The sequence below is a fragment of the Nicrophorus vespilloides genome, unplaced genomic scaffold, assembly GCF_001412225.1.
Source record: "Nicrophorus vespilloides isolate i.1.1-1 unplaced genomic scaffold, Nicve_v1.0, whole genome shotgun sequence".
In the NCBI taxonomy this organism is placed as follows: domain Eukaryota; kingdom Metazoa; phylum Arthropoda; class Insecta; order Coleoptera; family Silphidae; genus Nicrophorus; species Nicrophorus vespilloides.
This window is the reverse complement of record NW_017098369.1, coordinates 86,422-111,539: the sequence shown is the minus strand read 5'-3', so window position 1 is coordinate 111,539 and position 25,118 is coordinate 86,422. Positions and strand designations below refer to the sequence as shown.

The 25,118-nt window shown below is 30.5% G+C and overlaps 2 protein-coding genes across 2 annotated transcripts in view; one reads left to right on the top strand and one right to left on the bottom strand.

The window, feature by feature from the left end:
- Positions 1-4,788: 4,788 nt before the first annotated feature.
- Positions 4,789-25,118, bottom strand: part of LOC108562266 (anosmin-1) — a 41,715-nt gene continuing 21,385 nt past the window's right edge. The window contains exons 2-7 of the mRNA XM_017920542.1: positions 14,880-15,087; positions 9,461-9,769; positions 9,195-9,394; positions 8,032-8,173; positions 5,234-5,451; positions 4,789-5,156 (exon numbers count right to left, since the gene is read on the bottom strand). Coding sequence (XP_017776031.1) covers positions 4,980-5,156; positions 5,234-5,451; positions 8,032-8,173; positions 9,195-9,394; positions 9,461-9,769; positions 14,880-15,087 — 1,254 coding nt within the window. The 3' untranslated portion in view covers positions 4,789-4,979. The remainder of the gene's footprint in view (positions 5,157-5,233; positions 5,452-8,031; positions 8,174-9,194; positions 9,395-9,460; positions 9,770-14,879; positions 15,088-25,118) is intronic.
- Positions 8,263-9,168, top strand: LOC108562267 (protein trunk-like). Its single transcript, XM_017920543.1, has 4 exons — positions 8,263-8,366; positions 8,475-8,681; positions 8,741-8,850; positions 8,906-9,168. The coding sequence occupies exons 1-4, from the start codon at positions 8,298-8,300 to the stop codon at positions 9,105-9,107; spliced, it is 588 nt and encodes a 195-aa protein (XP_017776032.1). The 5' UTR covers positions 8,263-8,297; the 3' UTR covers positions 9,108-9,168.

The window sequence follows — 25,118 nt, the reverse complement described above, 5'->3', positions numbered from 1 at the left end:
ATGTATGTATTCATACATTTTATGCAGTTGTACCAGTAGTGAAAGGTGTTAGTCGATGATAAAACAAAGATATTTAAAAATGATGTTGTAATCTGGGCAACTTCCGGTTATCTTTCGCGAGATGGGATAACCGGAAGTTGAGGGATGAGATTTGGGTAAACGAACGAAATCTGAGCACCGCGCGGCTTCCATATAAATAAATTTAAAAAAAAATCCACGACACGTACAACTGCGTACGAAGCACTTTGTTAACAACTTGTAGTAAAAAAATTAATAAAAAAGAAACTATACCAAAAAAAAACAACATAATAATTAATACAAACAAACAAACAAGAATTAATGAAAAACTAAGAACGAACAAAAAAAAATGAAGCATACGAGACTGGACGACACTATTACGAAGATTACATGATAATGTGTGTGTGAATTCGGCTCAATTTGTGTTATATTATTGTTTACTTTTTCTCGTTTTGTTGCTGTTACCACTTTCAACTTGTCCCGATGTGAGGAAAAGAAATGATCCAAAAGGAACGATTACTTTTTTTGTCTTTTGGTCGGAGGATCCAATCGTTTCCATAAAAAAAAATTCTTCACTTTCCGAACTTAATCCTCCTTCCAAATCCTCTGACCTTCTGGACGTTACTCTTTACTTTATTGTTGTTGTTGTTTTCTTCCATCAACCACGAAGTACTACGATCGTATTTCCAAAGAAAATATGAAACATTCTCATCCACATGAATATGTTATTTGTTAATCTTAAAAGCTGTTAAGTACTGTTAAGATATATTTAAAAAAATGATGATTGGTCGCTAAAAAAAAGTAATAAGAAAAAAACTGTAATATATTGTATCAAAAAAAAAATATGCTCACACGGCGACTAGGACGAGTTTGGATAAAAAAAAATGGACAAAAAAAACATGAATAAAAAGGATAATGTACTCCACTTACCCCAACTATTAATCATCTGTTTCTTGCCATTATTTTTATTTTATGATTTCATTTTGGTTTTGTGAATCCATATTGAAGAGCAGTGATCGAAGTAACCTGTTTCATTTTTATTGTCATATTAAACCCCAGCCATTTCTTTCCAAATTTTGTTTTTTTATATACTTTTCTTTTACATTTTTAATCCATATACTACTTACTCAATCATTATAATTCATTGAATAACTAGTGTGTCGAAGAGTAATCACCGTATTGATTTTTTGAAACTAATTTTTATTGATGATGTTTGTCATTGATATTTGCAATTTTGTAAATAGATAAGATAACACAGGAAAACTGGAAAGTTTTATTAATTTGCTTGTTACTTTATATCTTTCTTAAAAAAAACAAAGAACAATTTTCAGTTGATATAATTTCTAAATTGAGAATTACTTAATTCAATTTTGAAGTATTTAAAAAACCCTTATTCCTGAAAAAAAATAATTTTAACTAATCTTTAGAAAAAGTTAAATAATAACATTTGCTACTAAATAAATCGATAATCTGTTTTTATAATATAAAATAAATAGGTAAGTATATTACAATATTTAAGAATGATTGAGATTTATAAAACTATTAGATATTTGTCAGTTTTCCCATTCCAATTCTATTTGAGTACTTAGGCAACCAAACATACAATGAGTATATATGTTCGATACTTCAAATTACAGTAAAGTGTCGATAATCCGTGGTAATTCGGTTGAAAAACACGGTTAATGTAAACATCGCTTTTAGTTGCTTTAAAAACTTGAATATCTATGTATTCATATTAAAAGGTAATCTGTAATTTTTGATTGATTTCCTTGTAAAATTATTTACTCAATGCATATTTGCAAAGACAATTTTATAAAATAAGTAAACACTAAGACGACCGCAACGACGGTTAACCCGAACCAGATACAGTAAGTCATATCCTGATCAAGAAGCCACGGAATCCCATCGAGAACGCCTCATTGTTTATGCCAATGTGTCTCATTGACACAATGGGTAAACGGCTCACACAACTAAACGACTCAAGGAGGAAATTGACAGATGCGGAGGTCTATCTGAAAGACAATACGGCTTCAGACAGGGCAGGTCCACTATCGACGCGATCCAAGCGGTGATCAACATAGCGAAGGAAGCAAGAGATGGTACTGGAAGCAACTGAAAGCTTTGCGTCATACTGACGTTGGACGTCAAAAATGCATTCAACGCGGTTAAATGGAAAACCATATTAGAGGAAGCAAGAAAAAAAAAGGAATTGCCACGTACCTGATAAAAAATAATTAAAAGTTATCTCAGCAAGCGCTCCATAAGGATCGCGAGCGAACAGGGAGAGAAACTAATGGAGGTAAACAGCGGAGTGCCTCAGGTTTAATGTTAGGGCCTAGGAAGAGCTGGCAAGAAGGGCAAATGTAGCTTTACGCAACAACGTGCAACAAAAGTGAATGGTGGAGAGAGTCCTGAACTTTGCTCCCGAAAAAACAGAAGCGGTTTTGTTGACGGGAAGAAGGAAACTGAGACAAATAAGATTTGAGGTCTCTGGGATAGTTATTCCATCAAATACTTGGGGGTGGTAGATAGCAGACTGTCCTCTGCCCAGCACATCAGAGCAGTGGTCATCAGAGCAGCAGAGGAAACTACTGCGGTAAGCAGACTGATGCTGAAGAACGGTGGCCAGAAGCCAAACAAGAAAAGGTTGCTTTGAGTAGTGGCGCAGCCTATAATGCTGTATGCTGCTCCAATATGGGAAGATGTGATGATGGTGCAGAGCTACAGAAGGGCAATAAGGGTCTGCAGCGCTTACAGAACAATCTCTCGAGATGTAGTTCCAATAATTGCTGGAATGCCACCAATCGAACTCCTAGCCTGAGAGAGATGTGAGAGGCAAAGAGGAGTGAGTAAGGAAACTGCAGGCCTAGACAGCTGGAAAAGTGGCAGGAAAAATGTGAGAGCTCAGAGAAGGGAGCCTGGACTAGACGTTTAATCCCAGAAGTAGGACCCTGGATTTCCAGAAAACACGGCGAGTCAACATTTCATCTGAAACAAGTGCTTTCCGGGCACGGGTGCTTCAGCAAGTATCTGCACTTTATAGTAAGGAAGGAGGACGAAAAGTGCTGGTACTACGAAGAAGACGATAGCCAAGAATATACGTTCTTTGGTTGCTGCAGATGGGCGACGATGAAGCACGAGACGGAATCAAATCTCGGAGAAGTGATGGCACCAGAGACGTTCATCGGTGAGTTGTTAAAGAGCCAAAAGAAGTGGTACATCATCACAGGCTACATAGCAGGGGTGCTCTCCATTAAGGGAAATTGACGAGCGGAGGATGGTGAGAGAAAGAGAAGAAAGTGATAGTGAACACACTCTGCATTGCAGAAGTATGTGAAAACACCGGACCTGAATGCTGATGAAACAGGGGAGAGGTACCACAGTACCACGACTTCACCCGTGGTCCCTATATAAGGTTTCCTCTCCTCTACAGTAAGTTAGTGGTTTCCAAATTTGATGTTACTACTGCATGTTAGTATTAAGTCATTTTAAATTAAATTTCGAAGTGTATAAGCAATATTACAGTAATCCCTCTTTAGCGCTTCCTCGAATAAAGCTGATTCGATATTACAAAAACTAAAAAGAGCTTTAAATTAACTATATGTTATATGAGGCTTCGTTTAACGCTGTTTTGTTTAGCACTGAAACTTATTGGAACGTTAAGCTGAGTCTTACTGTATGCATATAGGATACTAAAGTGTTTTCTTATAAATAAATAAATTATTCAATTAGTTTGTTGATAAATTAATTATAACAATATTCCAGTATTTTGACAATTTTATTTGCATTTTTGTTCTAATCATTTAAAAATAATCTACAATTATTCTATTTTTAATATATAAAGACATTATATTAATTACATAAACCATTTATAAGCTCTATAAAAAATTGAAATAAAATAAATAATAAACATCACACGCATCTTCAATTACAACAAAAAGATAATATTACAATATATATTTTATTTTGATGTAAATATAGAGATAAAATATATAGAGACAGAAAATATTATATAATGAAGAAATGTGTACATTGAGGAATTTGATTAACTTAATTATCAATAGGTAATAAGGATTAAAACTTAATAATAAATTTTGTTTGTTGTTTTATGCTGAAATTTATCTTATACAAATTTATATATTTCATTACTTATAGTAATAAAAAGTGATAGTAATAATTACAAAATATATTAATGTACTGCATCTAGAAATATCACAAAATCTTTTATAATTTTCAAATCAAAAGGACAGAAAGTCATATGTTTTAAAGTTACTATATTTTGATAAAAAAAAATATGTTGTTTTAATTATTCAACGAATAAACAAAGAAATTATATCTTAATTATTTATTATAAACTATTGTGGCTTGTGTAGATAGGATTATCACAAAAAAATGAAGTAAAGTTCAAGAGTTTAAATTGTGAGTTTGAAAATTACAATTTGTTAACTACAACTTTTAATTAGTCATTGAAAAATTTAATAGATAATGAAAAAATATTTAATATCCTTTTTTAATCACATTATTTTATATATTATGTTATAAAACTTTTTATCCATTTAAATTACGCATAGCAAAAATTATAGAAAATTTAATGATTGTTGTCATTAGGACAATAATAATAAAATGTGATTTTGCCCAACAAAAATGTAGATTTATTATATAGATTTTATTTTTTTTCGCAGCAAGCATTTTGTGTATATAAATAATTATTTTATAGTCAATATTATATGACTTTTCAACTTTTCTGTACATTTTTTTTGTAAAGTTTGTCCTACAAAGACTTCTTGTTGTGGTATAATTGTTGAATACCAAATATATAATGTGAGTTGATGTGACTTTCAGGGTTTATTTTCTAGTAAACAAAATATTATGTAACTCTTAATTAGCAATTGACAATGAGTGTTTTGCTTGGAATGACTTCTGGTTATGGTACTGAACAAATCCTTAAAAAAAACAATGTTTTACAATCTTCTATTGCATTTGGTTCTTTTGTGTCTGGACTGAAGTTCCTTGCAGGATGGCGTCGTGAAGGTGACGGAGGTATCGAAGATAGTCTTCATGGAAGCAGCTGCGGTCTCCCTGACGCTCACGCGATACCTGCATTCGAACTGCAGATCGTATATATCAAAGTGGGAGCCCTGGAACAGAGAAATACGAGATCCGTTGAAAGAGGACGAAGAAGAAGTAGTGGGTATAAGTATTTGAATATTTTTACTTTTGTGGTGGCAGCCAATTTCAGATGCGGAGCGTAATGGTCGTTGTTGCTTTTACACGGACCACTCCACCAAACAATGGTGTATTTGACGGGAGAGCTCTTTGCTTTCCAAACAATGCGTGCCTTTAAATCGCCCTGCGACCAAAACAACTTCTGCAATTGAAGGTCCTCGACTCGCCTAGGCGACTGCGGATTCAAATGGATCAAGTTCTCCGTCGCTGAAATCAACCGACAAACGACACACATAATAATAATAATAAGAATAATATTCGTAATTAAACATGCTTCGAGTGCAATAACACTTTAGGTTTTTTCGCATTCATAAACGAACCACACTCATTTCTCATATGCACTTATATTTTATATTATACTCATAACGAACAGTTCAAGATCACATAAATTTACTTTCCCACCATTTGTAGCAATCATTTGCATAGTCCGGTTTCAATTATTCCGGATTAACTATAGTCTGCTTTGAAAATTTTAAAACAATCTAAATTTTAGCGAAAATTAATTTATTCAAAATTAGTACCCAAAATTGTATTTCACTTTATACAGTCAAGTCTCATTTTTTTTTGGGTTTATTAAGTTCCTCAATTAGTATGGATTCAAACAGTCCGGGATATTGATAGCTACCCGCACTATGCAAGTTATTGTTGTAGTACAAAGACAATTTTTTTTTATCATATTACAATACGTTAAAAAGGATATACTTTATTGATCATTGGATCTCACTAAAATACAATTATAATAAGTTGAATAATTGAAATCTGTTTAAATTTCTAATAACAGGTAATGATAACAAAGACAATTAATTATTCAAAAACGACTTTCAGAAAAAAAAATGCCTTGAAAAGTAGTCACAATATGAATTTTTTTGACGACATCATTGTAAGTTTATTCGAATATGTACGTACGATATTGAACGTAGAAAGGTACAGATAAAAAGAAAATGTAACTGAAAAATAACGATTTTTGTATGTCTTCATGTTTTATTAAATTCTAATGTAAACACTGTAATTCAAATAGAGAAGAAAAAAAACTAATAATTACTAAACATTATTGCTTAATTAAAATATAAATTAAAATATAAAATGTTTTATTCAATCATTTCTATTTACTTTAATAAATATTTGAATCAAATTTATAGGCGACGATAAAATATTGCTTCATAAAAATATTACAAACATAAATTATTACAATTTGATTTTATCTTCGTATTTACATGTTATTTATTAATTTCTACCTAGTTCAATAGATATCATAATTCATTTTATGGGAATTTTCCAATTAACTAATCTCTATGAGGCGGAACTGAACGTCTATTGTTGTAAAGATTCATTATTATTTTCAATTAACTTTAAAATAACGGTGAAAATAGTAAATTTCAATTACGGTGAAACTTCGCTTCACAAGAATTTTCACAAGATTAGCAAGAATTTCGAGCAAAATAAATTGTAAGAAAAATGACTCGCTTAACAACCGACGTTTCGTATAACGAGTGACGATAAGAAGAGTAGTCCCGGATTGTGCGCCTGCTACATCATTTTCAAAACTAGTGCATGCATATTATGTGTATATTTTGAAAATATAAAAAATATTGGGAAATAGTTCCTGGTGTTAGTAGTCATCTAGTTTAATCTTAGTGTTGTTTGATTTTTCCAAACTTGTGTTTGAACTTGTTATTTGTATTTTTTTTTGTACAAAATTTACTCTCCGATAGCAATAGCCAAAGAATAAAAATAATCATACATATGTTAAGCAAAACTATTATAAATAACACCGAGTTTTTCGGCATAGATCGCATTATCGTATTTTATATTAGTTTACAATACGGATTTTTTTTTCATAAATTTGGTAATTCTGGAACGGATTATGCTCGTTAAGCAAAGTTCCACTGTATATAATCATCTTACATGTAATTAGAAGTTTTCATCACATAAATATGAAAAGACATAATGACAAGAAACTGCAAATATTTTTCTAATTACACTAATTTTTTTAATCAATGTTTTATGATTGTGAATTTTTATACCCTTTATAGAAACTATAGAATAATTTCATAAACAGCAGTACGATTGTAGAATTATTGAATTAATATCTAATTTCGTCTTAGATTCAATATAAATAATTAACTTTTTTAATCTGTTAAAGTTACTCAATCAACTTAATTCATGAAATCTTATAGAACTGAATGACCTTTATTTGATCTGTAAATCAATTTTGATTAAGAAAATCCGTTAAAATTATACTTTTTCTTTAATTATGTATAAATACTTACAATTTATGCAATGAAAAATGACTTTTTAAATGGTTATTTTTTGTTTATATCTATATTTCATCCGTTAAATGTTAATGGATGAAATATAGATTTTTTTTTATTTATAATTACTTTAAAATTCATAATTAGCAATGAAAAATAATTTCTATAATATACCAATTCTAAAAAAAAGAAAAACAAAAATGTGCATAATTTTCATATTAATATTTTATGTTACTCAAGTAATATTTCATTACACATTAATTATTGTCATTAATCGTACAATACTCTCAATACATTTCTTTATAAGTTGAAACAAATATACAAATTAGAATATTTAAATTTTAATTAAATTAATTATAATCACATAAAGATACAAACCTTTGGCCAGATATATTTTATTAATTCTATACATTTTATTGTTATATTTTTCATTTATTCATGATTTAAGTTCTGTTTTAGATAAAATATATGATTAATTACTATTTAATTATTAATGTTTATAATATGATAATTTATAATAATAAAGTTTACTCACCATTGGAATAATAAGTTGTATTCAATATCAATCCGGACTTCTCTCCCCTTAAAATCTCTTTCCCATACTGAACAAGGGCCTGTACTTGCAAGAAATACAATGAATCCATCTCCAGGTTGTTTATTATGAAATGCGTTTGATCCTGAAAGTATCATCATTGTTTCCACCTTATTAATAATACGTGAAAACGATACGGACTAATGGATTTAACAGGGAGTGTTAGGTTTCCGAAAATAGGGCTCTTTTGTTATCAGGTGTATATAAGGATGGGATCCTGGACCAAAGGGCATCAGTTCATTGCAACCTGTACAACCATGTTCAAGTCTACAGTAACAGTAAGTCACCAATATTTATAATATTATTATTTATCATAAAATTAATTACTAATAACAAATATATTTTATAATATGTTGATTTTGTCTTAATTAATTGATTTGATTTAGTTCATCGTTATTCTCTGCGTGGTCTCGATTGGAGCCAACAGGTTTTGGGAGAAGAGCGATTTGATGAAGTGGAACGAAAAAACTAAGAACTTGCCCAACTTTTCGCAAGATTGCGACGATTCATTAGGAGATTGTCCCAACGAAATTAGCCATATGGAGTTTAAACGCAAACAAAATCCCAAGACTTTGGTCCTCTCCGATCTTCCGGTAAACTATCAAACAATTTCCTTCGAAACTTCTACCATTAATTTAAATTAATTATTTAGAGAGAAGACCCGATGTTCAAATATCTGCCAACTTCTCAACCCGAGGAAAACCAATGCTCTTGCGGAAGGGAAAACAGATTCGTCGACCTGGGACCCAACACTTATCCCAGGTAATTATACTAAGACTATGTAATGTTGTTATTTTTTGTTATCGTTGTTGTACAGATATATTGCTGATATGGTTTGCAATGCTGGAGGATGCGGTATTTACTCTTGCCGCCCGAAGACCTACAAACTTTGGGTGATGAAGAGACGTACCTCTGGAGCATCCGCCTTCTCCGATTTGGACCCAATTCCGATGGAGCTTAGAGCAAACTGGAGCGGATTAGGAGTTCTGGTTACAGTGGATTGCGAATGCGGACTTTAAATACTATTATATATTATAAACTTGTATACCCTTTGGATTTAAAATAAACGTAACTGTGTGAAGCAAATTGAATTATGTAATTATTACCTTCGGAACAGTTTGCTGCAGCACCAAAACAGAATCCAAAGCTGTGGCCCCATGCAAACGTCTGCTCCAAAAGACCTTGTACTTCTGAATGGGAAGATCGGAGTAAGGTGGTGTCCACTTTAGTTCTGCGTGAAGAGATCCGTTGATGGTCCACAGTGGTCCAACTATCACGCTCTGTGGTGCCTTAGGAGGTTTTGGACCTGTAAAATTGAAGGTTTTGTTTATTTCAAGAGAAACGGATGTTAAATGATTGAGGAATTCGTTACCTGCTTGCGCTATGTATTGGATCGGATCGGAGAATCCCTTTGTGCCGTTCGTGTTGACTGCTGCTATTCTGAATTGATACCATCTGCCTGGTCTCACGATGTGCTTCAATAAAGCACCGGCCTTCGTCGATCTGTAACACAGATTCCACTCGCCCATGTGGCTTTCGGTGAAGTACTTTCCCGGATGGTGACGCTCCTCTATTACGTAGAGCACACGGTTCGCCGACACTTTCTTCGCCTTCCATTCCACGAATAACGAGCGCTTCTTTCGCGCCCTGATCACTATATCCGATGGAAGTTCTGGTAATCCTAAAAAAAACACACAATTCCATACTTCAATTAACAATAATATTAATCCAATTTATTGCAATAATCATAAAAAGTTCTTGAATCATTAACATTTGCTAGTCCACCAATTAGTTATGTAATTATATTAGAATAATGATCAAGTACATACAATTACAATTTATATAATTAATGGTATAAATAAAATCTTTTTGTTCAAAGAAACGTAATATATTTATAGATTGAAGAGTATCTAACAAAATACAAGAAAAATATTTTTGAGAATCAATACTTTTGGTATAATTATTTGATGTTAATTAGCAAATAGTATTCAAGTAGTGCAATTATTTATTTTTAGAGACTTATCATTAGAAGAAAGCTGTGACTAACTATCAATTTAACAATTTGAGGTCAATAAGTTACACTTCCTGTTGCATTTATATTTAATGTCAAACTACTTTAGCTTAGTCTAAGTAGCATAATGAAATTTCTACTTTATAATCACTTATAGATTCTTATTCTATCTTATATAATTGACAGGTATATTGACATATAGAGATTATTAAAAGAAAGTTACGAGTGAAAATCAATGACAAAAATTCTTGTTCAGAAGAATTGAATATCAATAGTATGGTTCAAGTTTCATAAACATTTGTACTTATTTCATCTGCAAAAATTAATGAATTAGTTAGTTTTCAGGATCTGTACTACTCATAAGTGAAGTAATTGCAAAATTACATTGCATTGCATTGTTGGAAGAATGTTAAGTTTTATGTAAAACTATTTATATATTACATTAAATATATGAAATAATAGCAGTGGATATTGAATACCAATTTTTCGAACATAAATTATATTTTTCTTTTCCTTTATTTTGATGTGTTTAGTTAGTCCGGTTCCACGATTAGTCCGGTTTCAAACAGTCCGGGATATTGGCGGTCTACAATTAAACATTTGCAAATGTAATGTCTAGTCAAATATAATGGTAATGGAGAGTCATCGTTAGAAGAATGTTAGTAGCGTTGAGGATCAATACCATAAGAAAATGTGTTGGCTGTTATGGTTTCGATGGATAAGAAGACTATTGAAGTACACTCGGTGCTCCTCGATTTAATGGGGGTTCCGTTGGGAGCAGCGCAAGAGCATGTCATGTATAAATAAGTAAATCCTCGTTGTACAAGTTTTTTTCTTGTCGGCGTTTCGAGAACCGAGCGAAGAAAAAAAAACGGTTGTAAAGAATCCAAGTACCGCCACTGATGATGTAGTTAATCAGTTGTATTGAATAAGGATAAGAAAACAAGAAGAATAAGACGAAGAAGAACCTCCTCCTTCTTCTTCTTATTCTTGGAGGTGGAGGAGGATGGGGAGAGAGAGAGAGTTATAACGCACAGGAGGTTGGCAGGAAAAAGGACGAGAAAAAGGAATGGTGCATCTCGAGTCGGGAGGGACGGAGCGAGAGGACGAAAAGAGAGATCACCGTTGTTGCGTGGTCCGGTGGGGCTCTTCGCAAATAAATTTCACCAATATTGAATTACCAATGGCCTAAATGTATGACAGACCACCAAGGATTCAGAATTTATTATAATTACGTCGACGATTTGTGAATACCAAAGCGGTCTCGAAACGCAACCGATTATTAAACGGCGAACTTGATGGCTTGTTTCGTGCCGTCGTCATTATGTAATCTCTTCCACTCTTCGTCTTTCTCTCTCTCCGTTTCTCGTCCTTCTCTCATCTCTCTCTCTAGGCGAGAGCAAGTGTGTATGTGTGTATTGGAAGATGTCAATACATTTTCGCATGCCTCATCAGTCGGCAATTTACGGCAAATTATTAAATGCATGAGGTCTTAATGGCTTAATAAATACCTACTGCGAAACCGACGCACTGCCTTCTTCCAGGTACACCCGTTTTCATTTTAATTGCTTTTTAATACAAAATACTATTCCTCTTCCAATAACAAACCTTATTATTCCTACCATCGACCATCCACGATCTACCATCTTCCATCCATCCACAATTCACCGTACGCAGCAATTTTCTCGCATCCATTAGAATAATCGTGCAATTGCTACAGCCGCTTTATTTGTGTCCTGAGCCGTTTTCAAATTAAAACTTAATCTCGCGAAAATGATTCTGCGCGTAATTATATGCATTACACGTAAGAAACCCATAAATATTAATTATTTTTGTAGATCCTTCTTAAGAGGTGTGCGTGAAGCGATGGATGCGTGGAATGTAATGATGGAAAGAAACATGATTGAAAAATTACACATTTCATAGCTCGTTAGCTTCTGGTGTAAATTGAAAGCGAACTATGCGAATCTATTATGATAAAAAATATACAGTTCTTAATAATCTATACTTCATGAATGAAAATACCAGATTTAACATTCCAAAAACAGGCAACTTCTATACAACAATATAAAATCTCTTATCGATTTTAGTAAACTATTTATTTCGGCTATTCTAAGAGAAATAGAGATTTATAAAGTTAATAATATTGATAATTTTAATAATATTATCACAATAGAAACATTAATTTCATATTAATGTCATATTTTCAATTAGTATTAAATTTCATTACATAAATTTCTTGTATGTTATGTCCTGTGTATACATTAAATATAATTTAAATCTTATACATTTTTTGTTAAATTTGTAGAATTAGATTTTTTTAATGTCTACTTTCAAAATTAAAACAATAGTTTGAACTATTATAAAAAAAGGAAATCTGAACTTTATCTACAAATATTTTTGTATTTCTATAGTAATTTCATATAAGTATTTATAAACACAAAGATTTGTAATTATTTATTTAAATACTGATTAAAAATACAATTGGATTGATGAGTTTATGTGAATAATTAAATAGACAATTATTTTTAAATTAAAGAAGATTTATGAATGCTCATAAAAGTGAACTATTAATACATTCCATATTTATACCAATTGATAATGAAACTCAATTATCGCATCTCCACTTTTTCATTATGATTTATATTATTTAAACGAGGCAAATGAGAAGTGAACTGCCAGGAATCCCAAGGCTGCATCATATAATTTGGGAACATTTTATGGGTTGCTGCCTTCGAACCGAGCTAATTATTATGAATCACATGCAAAGAGATCAACAATAAGTACCACGAAACACGTACTTAATTATGCATTGTTTCGGAATTTTCTTTGCATGACTATGTGTGTGTGTATTTTGTCTTTTCGGTGCGTTTTCTGTTGAGAAATCGCGAAAGTTCCCAGATGCATTAACTAAATACGCAATTATAAGAGAAATGAGAATAACTGGGGGGATCGACTTTTATGGTAATTGATTCTTCTACGGGAACAATAGGAATTACCATCACGACTCACTGCTTCGCCTGAGAACCGGTGCAGAATCTCAAGGACGTATTTGGAATTATAATAATTATTATTGTTGTTGTGATTAACGTACATTTTTTTCAAGATATTTCATGAGTGTTCATGAAATTATATAGACGAGAAACATGCTGTTGACATTTGTATTAATATATCAAAAGTTTACAGTTAATGTTCGATTAACGTACAAAAAGTGCAGTACCTTAAACGAATGTGCGTTATGAACGTACACTATATTGCCAAACTTATGCATCATAAGTCCTCATCTTAATATATCAAAATACTCAAAATTATTTAAAAAATAATACCATATGAATATAATGTGCACAGACTGTTTTCATTGTACGTTCGTGCGACTATATGAAGATGTCAATACATTTGCGTATGCCACATTAGTCGACAATTTGAATATGAATATGTATTTTTTTAAATTATCTATGTATTATCGAAAAAACGTTAAAAAAGAACTACGTTACCATCTATATTATGTGAATCACAGTAAATTTATTTGCATGATGAGATTGGTTTCTCAAAAGGCAACGTACCCAGAAGGTATACCTACCAGTAATCACGTGTGTTCAATTTACATTTGTTGGCAACTGTGACGCCACTGCGTCGGGTGTAACTGATTGATTTTCAGCAAGTTAATGAAACAGGTTTAGATATCAAAATAATGGCCCAGTTCTTTTTCCCCATCGTCCGTCCTCCGTTCTTTTTTTTGTGCTTTTCGTTTCTCTTTCGCCTCCTACCTTTTTTTTCTCTCTTCTTTTTCTTCTTCCTCACTCCACCTCTTCGATGTGAGGCACTCGGAATCGCAATAGGACCACCGGCTTACACGCCATCATTACGTAACATGTCAATATACATCAAGTCAGTGCCTTTTATGTTGTTCCACTCAATTTGATCGAGCCGATTTCTTCTACCCAAACCCACCTCTCTCTCTCTCTCCTCCACCTCCTCATTCTCCTCTTCTTATTCTTCTTCAGCGCAGAAATTAACGGACCAGGAAGATGACTTTTGTAAAACGAAATAACCACGAACGTTCACTAATTGCTTCGCAATATTTCTCATACAACTTTTTTTAATGAAGTTGCATCAGTTACATTATTATACTATAAAGTTTAATTATTGTATTCTTAATCACACGTCATCTAGTACAGATATTGTACAATTACAAGAAAATGTATTTAGAAAGCATTGAATATTTTTATTAACGTACATTTTGTAAAGATATTAAATAAGCACGGTGTTGATTTGTAGTCCTATATAAATCATTTTTCAAATATAGTAAATGTTCGGTTAACATATATAATATATACTTTAATTGAAATAATTTCCGTATAAACGTATGTATATATGGCCTTTGTGTAATTTTTTCTCTTTGTTTATACTTACGTACTTGTTAATGTAAGATAAACACTTTTTTTTTATAATTATTAATTTACTTTGATCAATTTATTGAGTTCTGTTATTGTTCTTATTAAAGTTTATAGTCAAATATAAATCATTTTTGAAATATAGTAAATGTTCAGTTAACGCACATAGTATGTACGTTAATCGAATAATGAATTACCATATAAACATATGTATTTACGTCTTTTGAGCAAATTTGTCTCTTGGTTTACACTCACTAATCATCGTCAAGTAAACACATTTTTTTTATAATTATAAATTTTCTTTCAAATTAGTATTCAAGTACACGTTCTATTTTAAATATATTTTTTGTGTACAAGTTTTCATTATTTATTTTTTCATGACTTACCTGGTGCATTATTTAAATTAAGTGCTGACTGACAAGTAATGCCACACTTATGTCTGCAACACTTCGTGGTTTTTGGACAATCCGTGTCGACTTTGCACGTGTTCATGCATACAGCTGCGAAGGGGGAAAGGGTTGAGCCCTCCGGGTACAAGAGGTTTGGGCACGCGCCAGGTTTCTCTGAACCCTTCTGCAAACAACTTTTCACACACTGAAACCAACAAAAAAAAAACATGATTAAAACCACATGTCGATATCTTCATTACATTACTTAAATTTCATAAATCCAATACTTTGTTAAAAATATGAGTTAAACTAATTACAAATAAAATTAAATTAAAATAATAATATTTTTTAGAATTATACAGAAATACCAAGTATAGTCCGAGTTTCCACAATATCTAGGAGTAAATTGAAATTTTCAAACCGGAATATTCTGAATCCGGACTATGCAAGATACTGCTGTAATTTGAATTTATGTCAGTTTATTGTTATATACTTCAAAGAATGAATCGTGTATATTGTTCAATAATCAGTAAAAGAAATTAAGTTAAATAGAATAAAATAATACAGTTTTTAAATAAACTAAAAAATCTAGCTAATATATGGAAAATAAGTTTATATAACTTTATTATAATTTCAGTAAAACATATTATAAATCAATTATCAATATAAAAAGTATAATCATTGAATTATTTAATAATTTAATTCTAAGCAGCTTAAGAATTTAACTCCGGAAATGTTTCAAATTAAAAGATCTATCCTTAAGATTTGATTGAATCCTTAAGTTATTGATTATTATCTTGTAACTAAGGGAAATTGCGGGTTTTTAATTGAAATAATTTAGTTACAATAAATTGTAAATTTAATATTTCAAATAAATTGAAAAGAGTAATTAATGTTATTTTATGTTTTCATGAAACATATGTTAACTTTCACTTTTAATTGTATAACATAGGTGATATTTGTTAATTTATTTTAATTGAGATTAATGAGAAGAAATAGGGAAACGAACAGTGAGTAATTAAGAGAAATACATTGATATTCTTAATAAATTTATGAACGTCGTATCACGAGATAAGAACAATTATTAATTAATATCGGAATCATTACCAGTAACTGGTTTTCGTGGATGATGCGAGATTCTGCAAGAGTTAGAGTGGATTTTCACGCCCATCGGACGTCGGATCTCACCCGTAAAATGCATCAATAGCATTTTACGATTATTTTTCTCCCTTTTCCCCGCCGTATTTCTCGTTATATCCATACCATACGTACGTATGTATACTTTTACATTTCTTTCGCATCATCCTCTCCTTCAGTCCACTTTTATTCATCCCCGATCCAATCCTCCTCAGTGCGAACGCTAATTACGCGAAGAATGCGGTATGTATTTCAGTAATTTTACGGAGCCGCGTGGCGGAATAACGATATTTAGAACTTATGCAACCGGCAATCTTGTGCAATCTTCTATATTTTATTTACTTTATTGCGAACCGCCTCGCATTACCACCTATCAATTAAAAAAACGGGCAATTCCGTCGGGCTCTTCTCATCTCTGTTCTTTCGACTTCTATGGATCATAATTTATATAATACACATATACGCACAGACTCGTGCACGGTGTTATGCGAAAATGGAGTTTCTTCTTGGAATGGCAATTAATTCGTACACATACACATACCGAACATTGGCTCCAACAATGAGAGGAGTCCATATAAGTCTCTTCGTGGAGAGTATACATTGCTCATTTTATTGGGTTGACGGCCTTCGATCATTAAAAACATACTTGTACCATGCATCGATTTAGTAAATCTACATATAACATAAGAGTACTATTGTACTTTACATTTATACAAGACAATACCTATTTGATTTATTGTAAAGCCATTATCATATACTGAACATGAGTTGAAATTACATTTCTGTTTTGTAATTGAAAAAGTTATAGGTGTATTAGATCATTAAAAACATACTTTATTGCATTTTTTTCTTTAATACCAAATTGATATATGAGAAATTATTTTTTTACTTTATAAATTATTGTGTTGACATGAAAGTAATTACCGTTTTCACAATAGATTTCTTCCTTCTGTCATTTCAAAGATGTCTCTTTTAGCTTTCTTAGGAAGCTAATTTTGTTTGCAGCTGTTAGTTTAGAGTAAATTATAGTAAATAGTTAAACTAATATCATAGAACTTGTAGCCCTTATCAACAATATCTGAACCAAGTTCGATTTTTGATCATCATAATTAGTGAAAGTTTTACCATTAAAAGAGATTTGCAAACTTAGAAATAAATGATACCTCAGATTATCAGGGTAATATGGCGGCCTTACTTCCCAACAAGTTCCAATAATTTTCCACAAGTTACCAAAGGTGTATGAGGATTTGAATTGTTTTTTTGTCATATTCCTTTAGTTGCTTCTTCCAATTTCATTAGATGTTGACAGTAAACATATCAATTAATCATTTGGTTGCAGCTCAGAATATGTAGTTTATGCTGGTTCATCACACACAACATCCCTCAAATGGAAAAAGGAAAAAAACATAACATAATAGAAGTTCTTCAAAATAAAAATAAAGCTATTATAATTATAGGAAGATCTCGTTTAGCGCTTTAGATGCGTTTCTGAGACAGAGAGCTAAACGAAGCAACACATAGCAAATAAGGAAATGAGAACACGCGACCAAAAATAAACAAATTTTACTTTAATTTTAAGTAATTTGTATTGTAATATAGGTTTTATATAACACAAACATTTGAAATATTAAGTTTATTTTTGTGCTGAAGATCTTGGCTCTTCTGATATTTTTTTGGCTATAAAATTCATTAAGCAAATGTTGTAAACTGACGATCACACAACTTGATCAACGATTTCGGTTATAGTTTCTAAACTTTTTCTAAGACAATCTGTAGCACGTTCTTTTGGTTAATCGTCTTCAGAATCACTAATTTCACGTTCTTTAATTCCTTGTTCTGCCAGTTCTTGAAGGTTGTCATTGGCTCTCACCAGAAACCTGCAGTAACTCCTTAATATCCTGCTTGTCTACATCTCAAACAAGCATAGATTCTGTGAAAGGATAGTGCTACGAATTCGTGTCTAAAGTAGGACTTTCTGTATATGTTACTATGGTTTCAGTTTTTGAACAATCCTTAGGCAAAATGTAAGTTTAATGTTCGAGGTTCCACTTTACAAGAATTTGAAAGAAATAGTATAAAATGTAATAGAGAGAAACAAAAAACATCACCACTTAGAATTGAAAAGTAAATAAAAATTTCATTTTTTTTTTAAGAATAACACAATAATAATTAAATAATATAAATTATTAGTATAATATGAAACAGGACAAAAATATATTTATTTTATAATAAAATTACCAAAATTCATTTATTACATTTATTTTTCTTCAATTTACTATTGTTTATTTCATATTAATAAGTAAAGATTTTCACATATTTCTAAAATTAGATTAATTGTGATTAATAATTCAAAAGAAATTTTAGAAAAATGTGTTAATTTTTTCAAAATTTAATTTATTCCTGAATATTGAAAATAAGTTTTAATATCTAAAATTACTAGAAAATATCAACCAATATAGTCTGTAAACATATTGATTGATTTATAATTGTAATGAAAAGAAGGAATAAAAACTTTACATGAAATAGCATGACACCACTCTCGTTCGCTTTCAATAATATCCTATCAACTCACCATTCACTACGCCTGCAAAGAACTTTTTGACATGAGATTAATATTTATGATCGTACGTTTATCCAGTCATAAATTAAAGAAAGCCGCAATTAATCGCAATAAAGTTATTTGAATTTATAATTGAATTACAGCTTAAATTAACGTTTTGCAAGTCGACATCATACACGTTTCTACTCAGTCTTTCATTTCATATTGACTTTTTTTTTGTCAGCAGAAATGTGATGTAACTCGTTACTTATAGAATCCGGCCGGCCTTTTCTAATACGAACAAGTCGGCTATACCGTATCGATTGATTTTATTTGAATTATGTAACAGTTTAATGGGAAACAGTTAGGGCGATTTAGATTCATCATACTGTTTTTTTTTTTGTGAATGTCGTGTCTTTGCTGCTTCGACAAAAAATAAACTATGGCACATACAATTGTGGATCTTAAAGAAATGTACACTCCTTTGATGGATTTACAAAACAATAATTCATTTTTTTTTATAATATATAAGATAAATTGAGTCAGTTTTTAATAAAAGCAAAAAGAGTTCATAGCAAATTGGACTTATTATAAGTATTTTAATAAAACTAAAAATAAATAGAAAAGAAAATCAAAGATTTTTTTTTGTTAAAATCAGTAATTATTATCAGGATTTGAGATTTTCATTGATATTTCATTGAAAAGCTAATAAAAAGCAATATAACTCGCATAGTCCGCTTTATCAAATTAATAATAAATATTTTAAACTTAATTATTTTTAAAATTTACTTTTTATTCAATTTTCGAAGAAGAAAACTAGTTTATTTAAAAAAAAATGATTTAATGGGAATAAACATTCCTGAAATAATATGAATTACTGTATACTTTATGAAACATGATAAAATGTTTGAATTTGTCACAATACTACTTATGGGTCAAAATGACCCATTTATGAAATATTACAAAAATCATTTGTTTTAAATGATTGATTTTTACAATAAAATTATTATTTATTATTTAAAAATTGTTGTGTTTCAATAGTCATTTTAAGCTGCATGATATTTGCAATCAGAATTCTAAAATTTCGGGAAATCTTTTAGTAGCACGTTCGCTCATTCATATATGGTTCACACAACACACGTCATACTTATTTTATCGAGGAATACCTAAAATTCCTCTTTCCCAATGGTGAGGATTCATATATAACTGTTGATAGCAGCGACATTCAATGCTTTAGTCTCATTATAGAAATGAATGATATCATTTTTTTTTCTATTTTTATTGACAGTATTAGTGTGGTGCAAACTGGATATCAGATTGACATGGGTCAATTTGACCCGAAATACAATCTACAATAAAATAAGTACCTCTCGGCGCGACTGCTTTGCTCCTACTGAAAAGTGTCATAGAAAATACTGGAATAACTAGAATAGTTCAACCTCCTCTATATTAGATGGGTCACTCTGACCCATCCGCGGTACTTACGGGTTAAGTCAATTTATTAAAATGTTACCTAATATATGATTATAAATAACTATTTATGATTGAGTAATTTGATGCATAATCCGTATAGTGTACGTGTGAATTGATATGTTATTAATAATGTGTAGTGCGAATCCACCTATATTTCTTGTTGTATGTTATAATCGATCCGTTACCTCCTCTAATGTTTTAATCATACTTTGAAATATCATTTTCAATTTAATATAAAATATATCTCAATAGTTATAATAATATGTTTCCATACACTTTCAAGTATTATAAAACATCCTCGATTATAAAGGAATGTGTTTAGGTGGGTAGTCAGTATATTCAATATAAGCAAAGAGTTTGATAGTTGAATGTTATAAAGCAATTCGCTGGCATCATACAGCCAGTTTACATATTTTTCTCCTTTGCCCCTCGAGCGCATGACTCGTTTTATAATTTAACAATTTAATTAAAATATAAATTGAATCGCATTGAAATGGGGCACTTTATTACGTATTAAATCGAAGGAGCCTAAGAATAAGAAAAAGTATGCATCGTGCATCATGTTCTTACGCGCGTTACCCTCCATGTGTTTCTTATGGTCATCTCATCTTTACCGGAGAGCCACAAGTGTTCCCTCCCCATCCACACTTAATTTGTAACCATCTCGTATGTCATTATTAATGCCTTCTACTATTAATTTCTGTGTGTCTACTTTTTGTTTGATTTTTTATTTGCTGGAGCCGTTGCCGGCCTCAAGATTTATGGACATTTGATGAAAATGCACGAAGCAAAGAACGATGACGCGAAGAGGAGTCGGCGCTCATCTTCTTCTTCATCATCATCAGGATGATCATCATCCTCTTCTTCTACTCTTCATCTTCTTCTTGTTGCGGCCAATCGCTGAACGTAAAACTCGTCTTGCCATTTATGACGTTTTCTAAGTTATAACTGCCAGTTATTTATTGTTCAAACGCATTCTTCAGCGGTTGACCGTCCGCGGCCGGTGGAAATTAACACACATTCGTCTGTGAATTTTCTCACATTATTTATAGCAGAGCAAATAATGTCTCCACATTCCACGCTAAACCTATACAAAATGAGTTTTTCTTTTTTTTGCTCTTATAAGAAATTCCTTTACTTTAAAACAAGGATATCTTTTATAAATACGTATAAAATTTATTATATATAATCTGATATAATTAATTTAAATTTACATATAAAAATATTAAAAGGCGTTTACACACTACATTATTTTAGATATGAGTAAAATTCAACAAAATAATAAAAAAAAATACATTTATCTAATATTTCTAATCGTTACCTCCAACATCCTGGACTGTTTGAAAGCGGACTAATCGAGGAACTAAATACACAAAAATATTCTTATACCAACAAATCTCTATGTCTGGGATCGGTAAACGCCAAATGGGGTATGGGTTTTGGTGCAAGGGAAACCATGACATGGATAAATTTGATCCGAAATACAATCTACAATAAAATAAGTTCCTCTCAGCGCGAGAAAAATTACATTGATCTAGTATTTCTAATCGGTTCCTCCAACATCCTGGACTGTTTGAAAGCGGACTAATCGAGAAACTAAATACACAAAAAGAGTCCTATACAAACAAATCTCAATGTCTGGACTCGGTAAAACCCTAAATGGGATATAAATAAATAATTTGGGGTAATAAGGACTTTTAGTAAATAAAATTCCTTGTAAACAATATTTTTGTATGTATAAATTTTATTTTAAAATTTATTTTAATTTTGTTCAAAATTTAGTTTTTTAGAATTTTTCAAACCGAAATATAGTGAATCCAAACTGATCGAAGCAGCACTATGGGAGGTATTTTAATTGAAACTACTATATATCGCAATAAGTTGCATAGTCCGTTTTTTTAAACGACTAATAAAATAAATAAATTACTTAGTTATTGAAAGAAAATCTTAACCTTTTTGATTTTATTGTTATATTTGGCTTATTTTCTATAAAATTTTGAATTATTATAAGTTATACAATAATAAAACAAATACAATAATTAAATGCTTTCAAAAAATAAAAGATGGTATATTTGACTCCATTATGAAAAAAAAAAACGATCATTTCTGATTAAAAAATATTGTGTGTACAGTTTTTTGAGAATTAATTTGTTGCTCAAATAAAATGTGGGTTGTTTAGAAGTTTTCAAACTCGGATATAGTGAAGCCGGACTAATCGAAGCTGCACTATGACAGTTATTAATTTTTAATATACTACTATATATCATACTAACTTGCACAGTCCTGTTTTTTAATCAGTAATAAACGAAATAAATTACTTATTTATTAATAATAATAGTAAAAAACTTAATGTGATTTAATGTATCAATTAATAAACTTGCTAATTTTATTGTTTTTTTTCTCTCTTATTTTCTATTAAATGATCTCATATTATAATATTTCTAAATAATACAATAATTCGCATAGTCCGTTTTTTTTTAAATCAACAATATAAAATTAGTTTTTTTTGAACCAATACAGGAACTAAATGCGTAAAAAAATATTAAAGAAACTTGACTGCATTAAGAAAAAAAAAATGATTAAAAATAATTATGTGTATTTTTTTATAATTTCTTTTTATTTTGCTGAAATAACAATTTATTTTAAATGCGGACTAATAGAAGCCGCACTATGCGAAGTATACTGTATAAGTTACTATATAATGTAATAACTCGCGTAGTCCGTTTTTAGATTTTAGATTCTTAAATCTATTAAATATAATAATTTTTGTTAATAAGTAATCCAATAACTCGCTTAGTCCAGTTTTAATGAAAAATATAATAATATAAAAAAAAATCTAACGCATACTTTCATCGAAATTAAAACATAAGTAGTTATATTTAACAATCAATTATTAAAAAAAATAATTATCAATAACCGAAAATTCAACTTTATAATTGTAAAGGTTATTCAGTATCATATATAAAAAATGTATGTAAATATGATTTTTTTTGTTGATTAATTAATATCTAGAAGGTAACGATGAAAAGTAAAAATTAAAAATAATAAATTATTAATAACCGAACATTGAACTTTTTAATTCTGAAGTCTAATAATTAAAGTTAACCAGTATCAAATATAAAAATGTATTAGTTGATGATAATCAAAGAATTTAATATCTACAAAGTAAAGATGAAAAGAAACAAAGAGTACAATTAAAGCATTTATCTGATGAATCAAAAGCATGCAAATACGAAGATCCGAGCAACATTACATATTACATAAAGCAAGGTACGACCGAATACGTCATGCGTGTAACTGGCAATGACACGTCGACATTGCCACGTTCATAACATTTACCCCATCAGATTAATTACGCCACGCAGACTCTGGCATTCATCCAAACATGCAGATACGCTCAGAGCCACTAACCAACTTTATACCTCTTATTTTCCATACCGGGCTCAATAAATATAATCTTAACAAGTTTATTATATTATGAATGCATATAAAAGTGGACACCGTTTTTCGCTCCGTCTCTTATTTTCTTTTTTCCTTCCATTCCTTCCCCTCCTTCCACATTTCTTCTCCTTATTTTTTATTTTTCTTTTCTTTCGGAATCGCGAGAGAACGTGCAGGCAATAAATAATCTATCGTATCACACGGGGCTCGCAATTAATTTTAATATGGAGCTTTATGTAATAGAACTGGCCTCGCGTCCACTGCGAGAGAATAAAATCACCAAGTCCGAAACGTGGATATTAATTAATCTCACAATTCTATCCGAGTGATTAAAGCCTGATCCACAATCATAAATCTACACCAATGCAAAATTGGTTTGCCATTACGCATTACAACAAAAGTAATTTTACATTTATAAACCTGTCAATTATGTATATATTTTTATTTGTTTTCTCCATTAAATGACGTAATCATATTAAAGTTATCTATTTTCGAAAATAAATACTTATATGAAACAGTAACTCGTATAGTCCGTTTTATTTAATAATAAAATTTCAATTACCGAATTTAACATTACCTATTTTTGTTATTCTCTACTTAGTGATGAAATATTTCACTTTATTTGCCTTAATTTGATATTTATTAAAGTACAAGTTTTTGTTTAGAGTCCATTATTTTATTAAACAATATAAAATTAGAACATTTTTAACATTATTTAAATTTATATAATTATATTTTTTTTATTATTCTCACTTAAAATTATTTAATATAATAATTTAATATTCGTATAGTTCATTATTATCACAGAAGCAAAGCATTCGTAGCCAGAGATATGTATTTTATTGTAGACATTGTATGTAGTGTGTTTTGGGTCAAAATGACCCGTCTATAGCAAATACGTTCTTAAAATATCATACATGTACCAATAATATGCCAACAGTTAGTTCATTGTATATTAAATATCACTGGTGTCAACAGCAGAGTTATATTTTTTTATGCGGTCTTTTTTTATGCGGTAGAAAATAAATCGCACGTTCCATAATTTTTTAAAACCGGATAAAACTAAAGCAATGAGTTACAATATACCAAAAATCGCATAAAAAAGGGTTTATTAAATTTCAGAAAAATAATTAGTCTTACTATATTCTTTCTGAAATGTTTAATCATAATTTTATAAAAACGTTAACAATCATAGACAAGTTTATTAAATTTCAGAAAATATATACTTAACATATTCCTTCTAAATTTATACGGACAAATTTTACTAAAAAAAATACCGAAATTTTTTATGAAAGTTAATCTTTTTTCACATTTTTTTCTTTAGAATTATCGTCGCTATATGAGAGTGTTCGGAATAATTTACGAACTGGTTCGAAATCACTTTCATCACTAGAAGAGATAGTCTGCATATCAGATCTATGCCCTGAAGATAATGATTCTTCACAATAAAATTAGTTTCAACTTCGCATGTTGATTTTTTCTCTTTGACAATATAATCAGTGATTAAACTTTGCGATGAATTTGCTATTTTTTTGTACAATTCCTGATATGCAGAAATGCAATTCTGAAGCTCGGGTTGAAACTTAAATGCTCCTTCAGAATTATCATCTTTTTCGATGAAATGGTTTTCCAATTTGTGTCAAAAC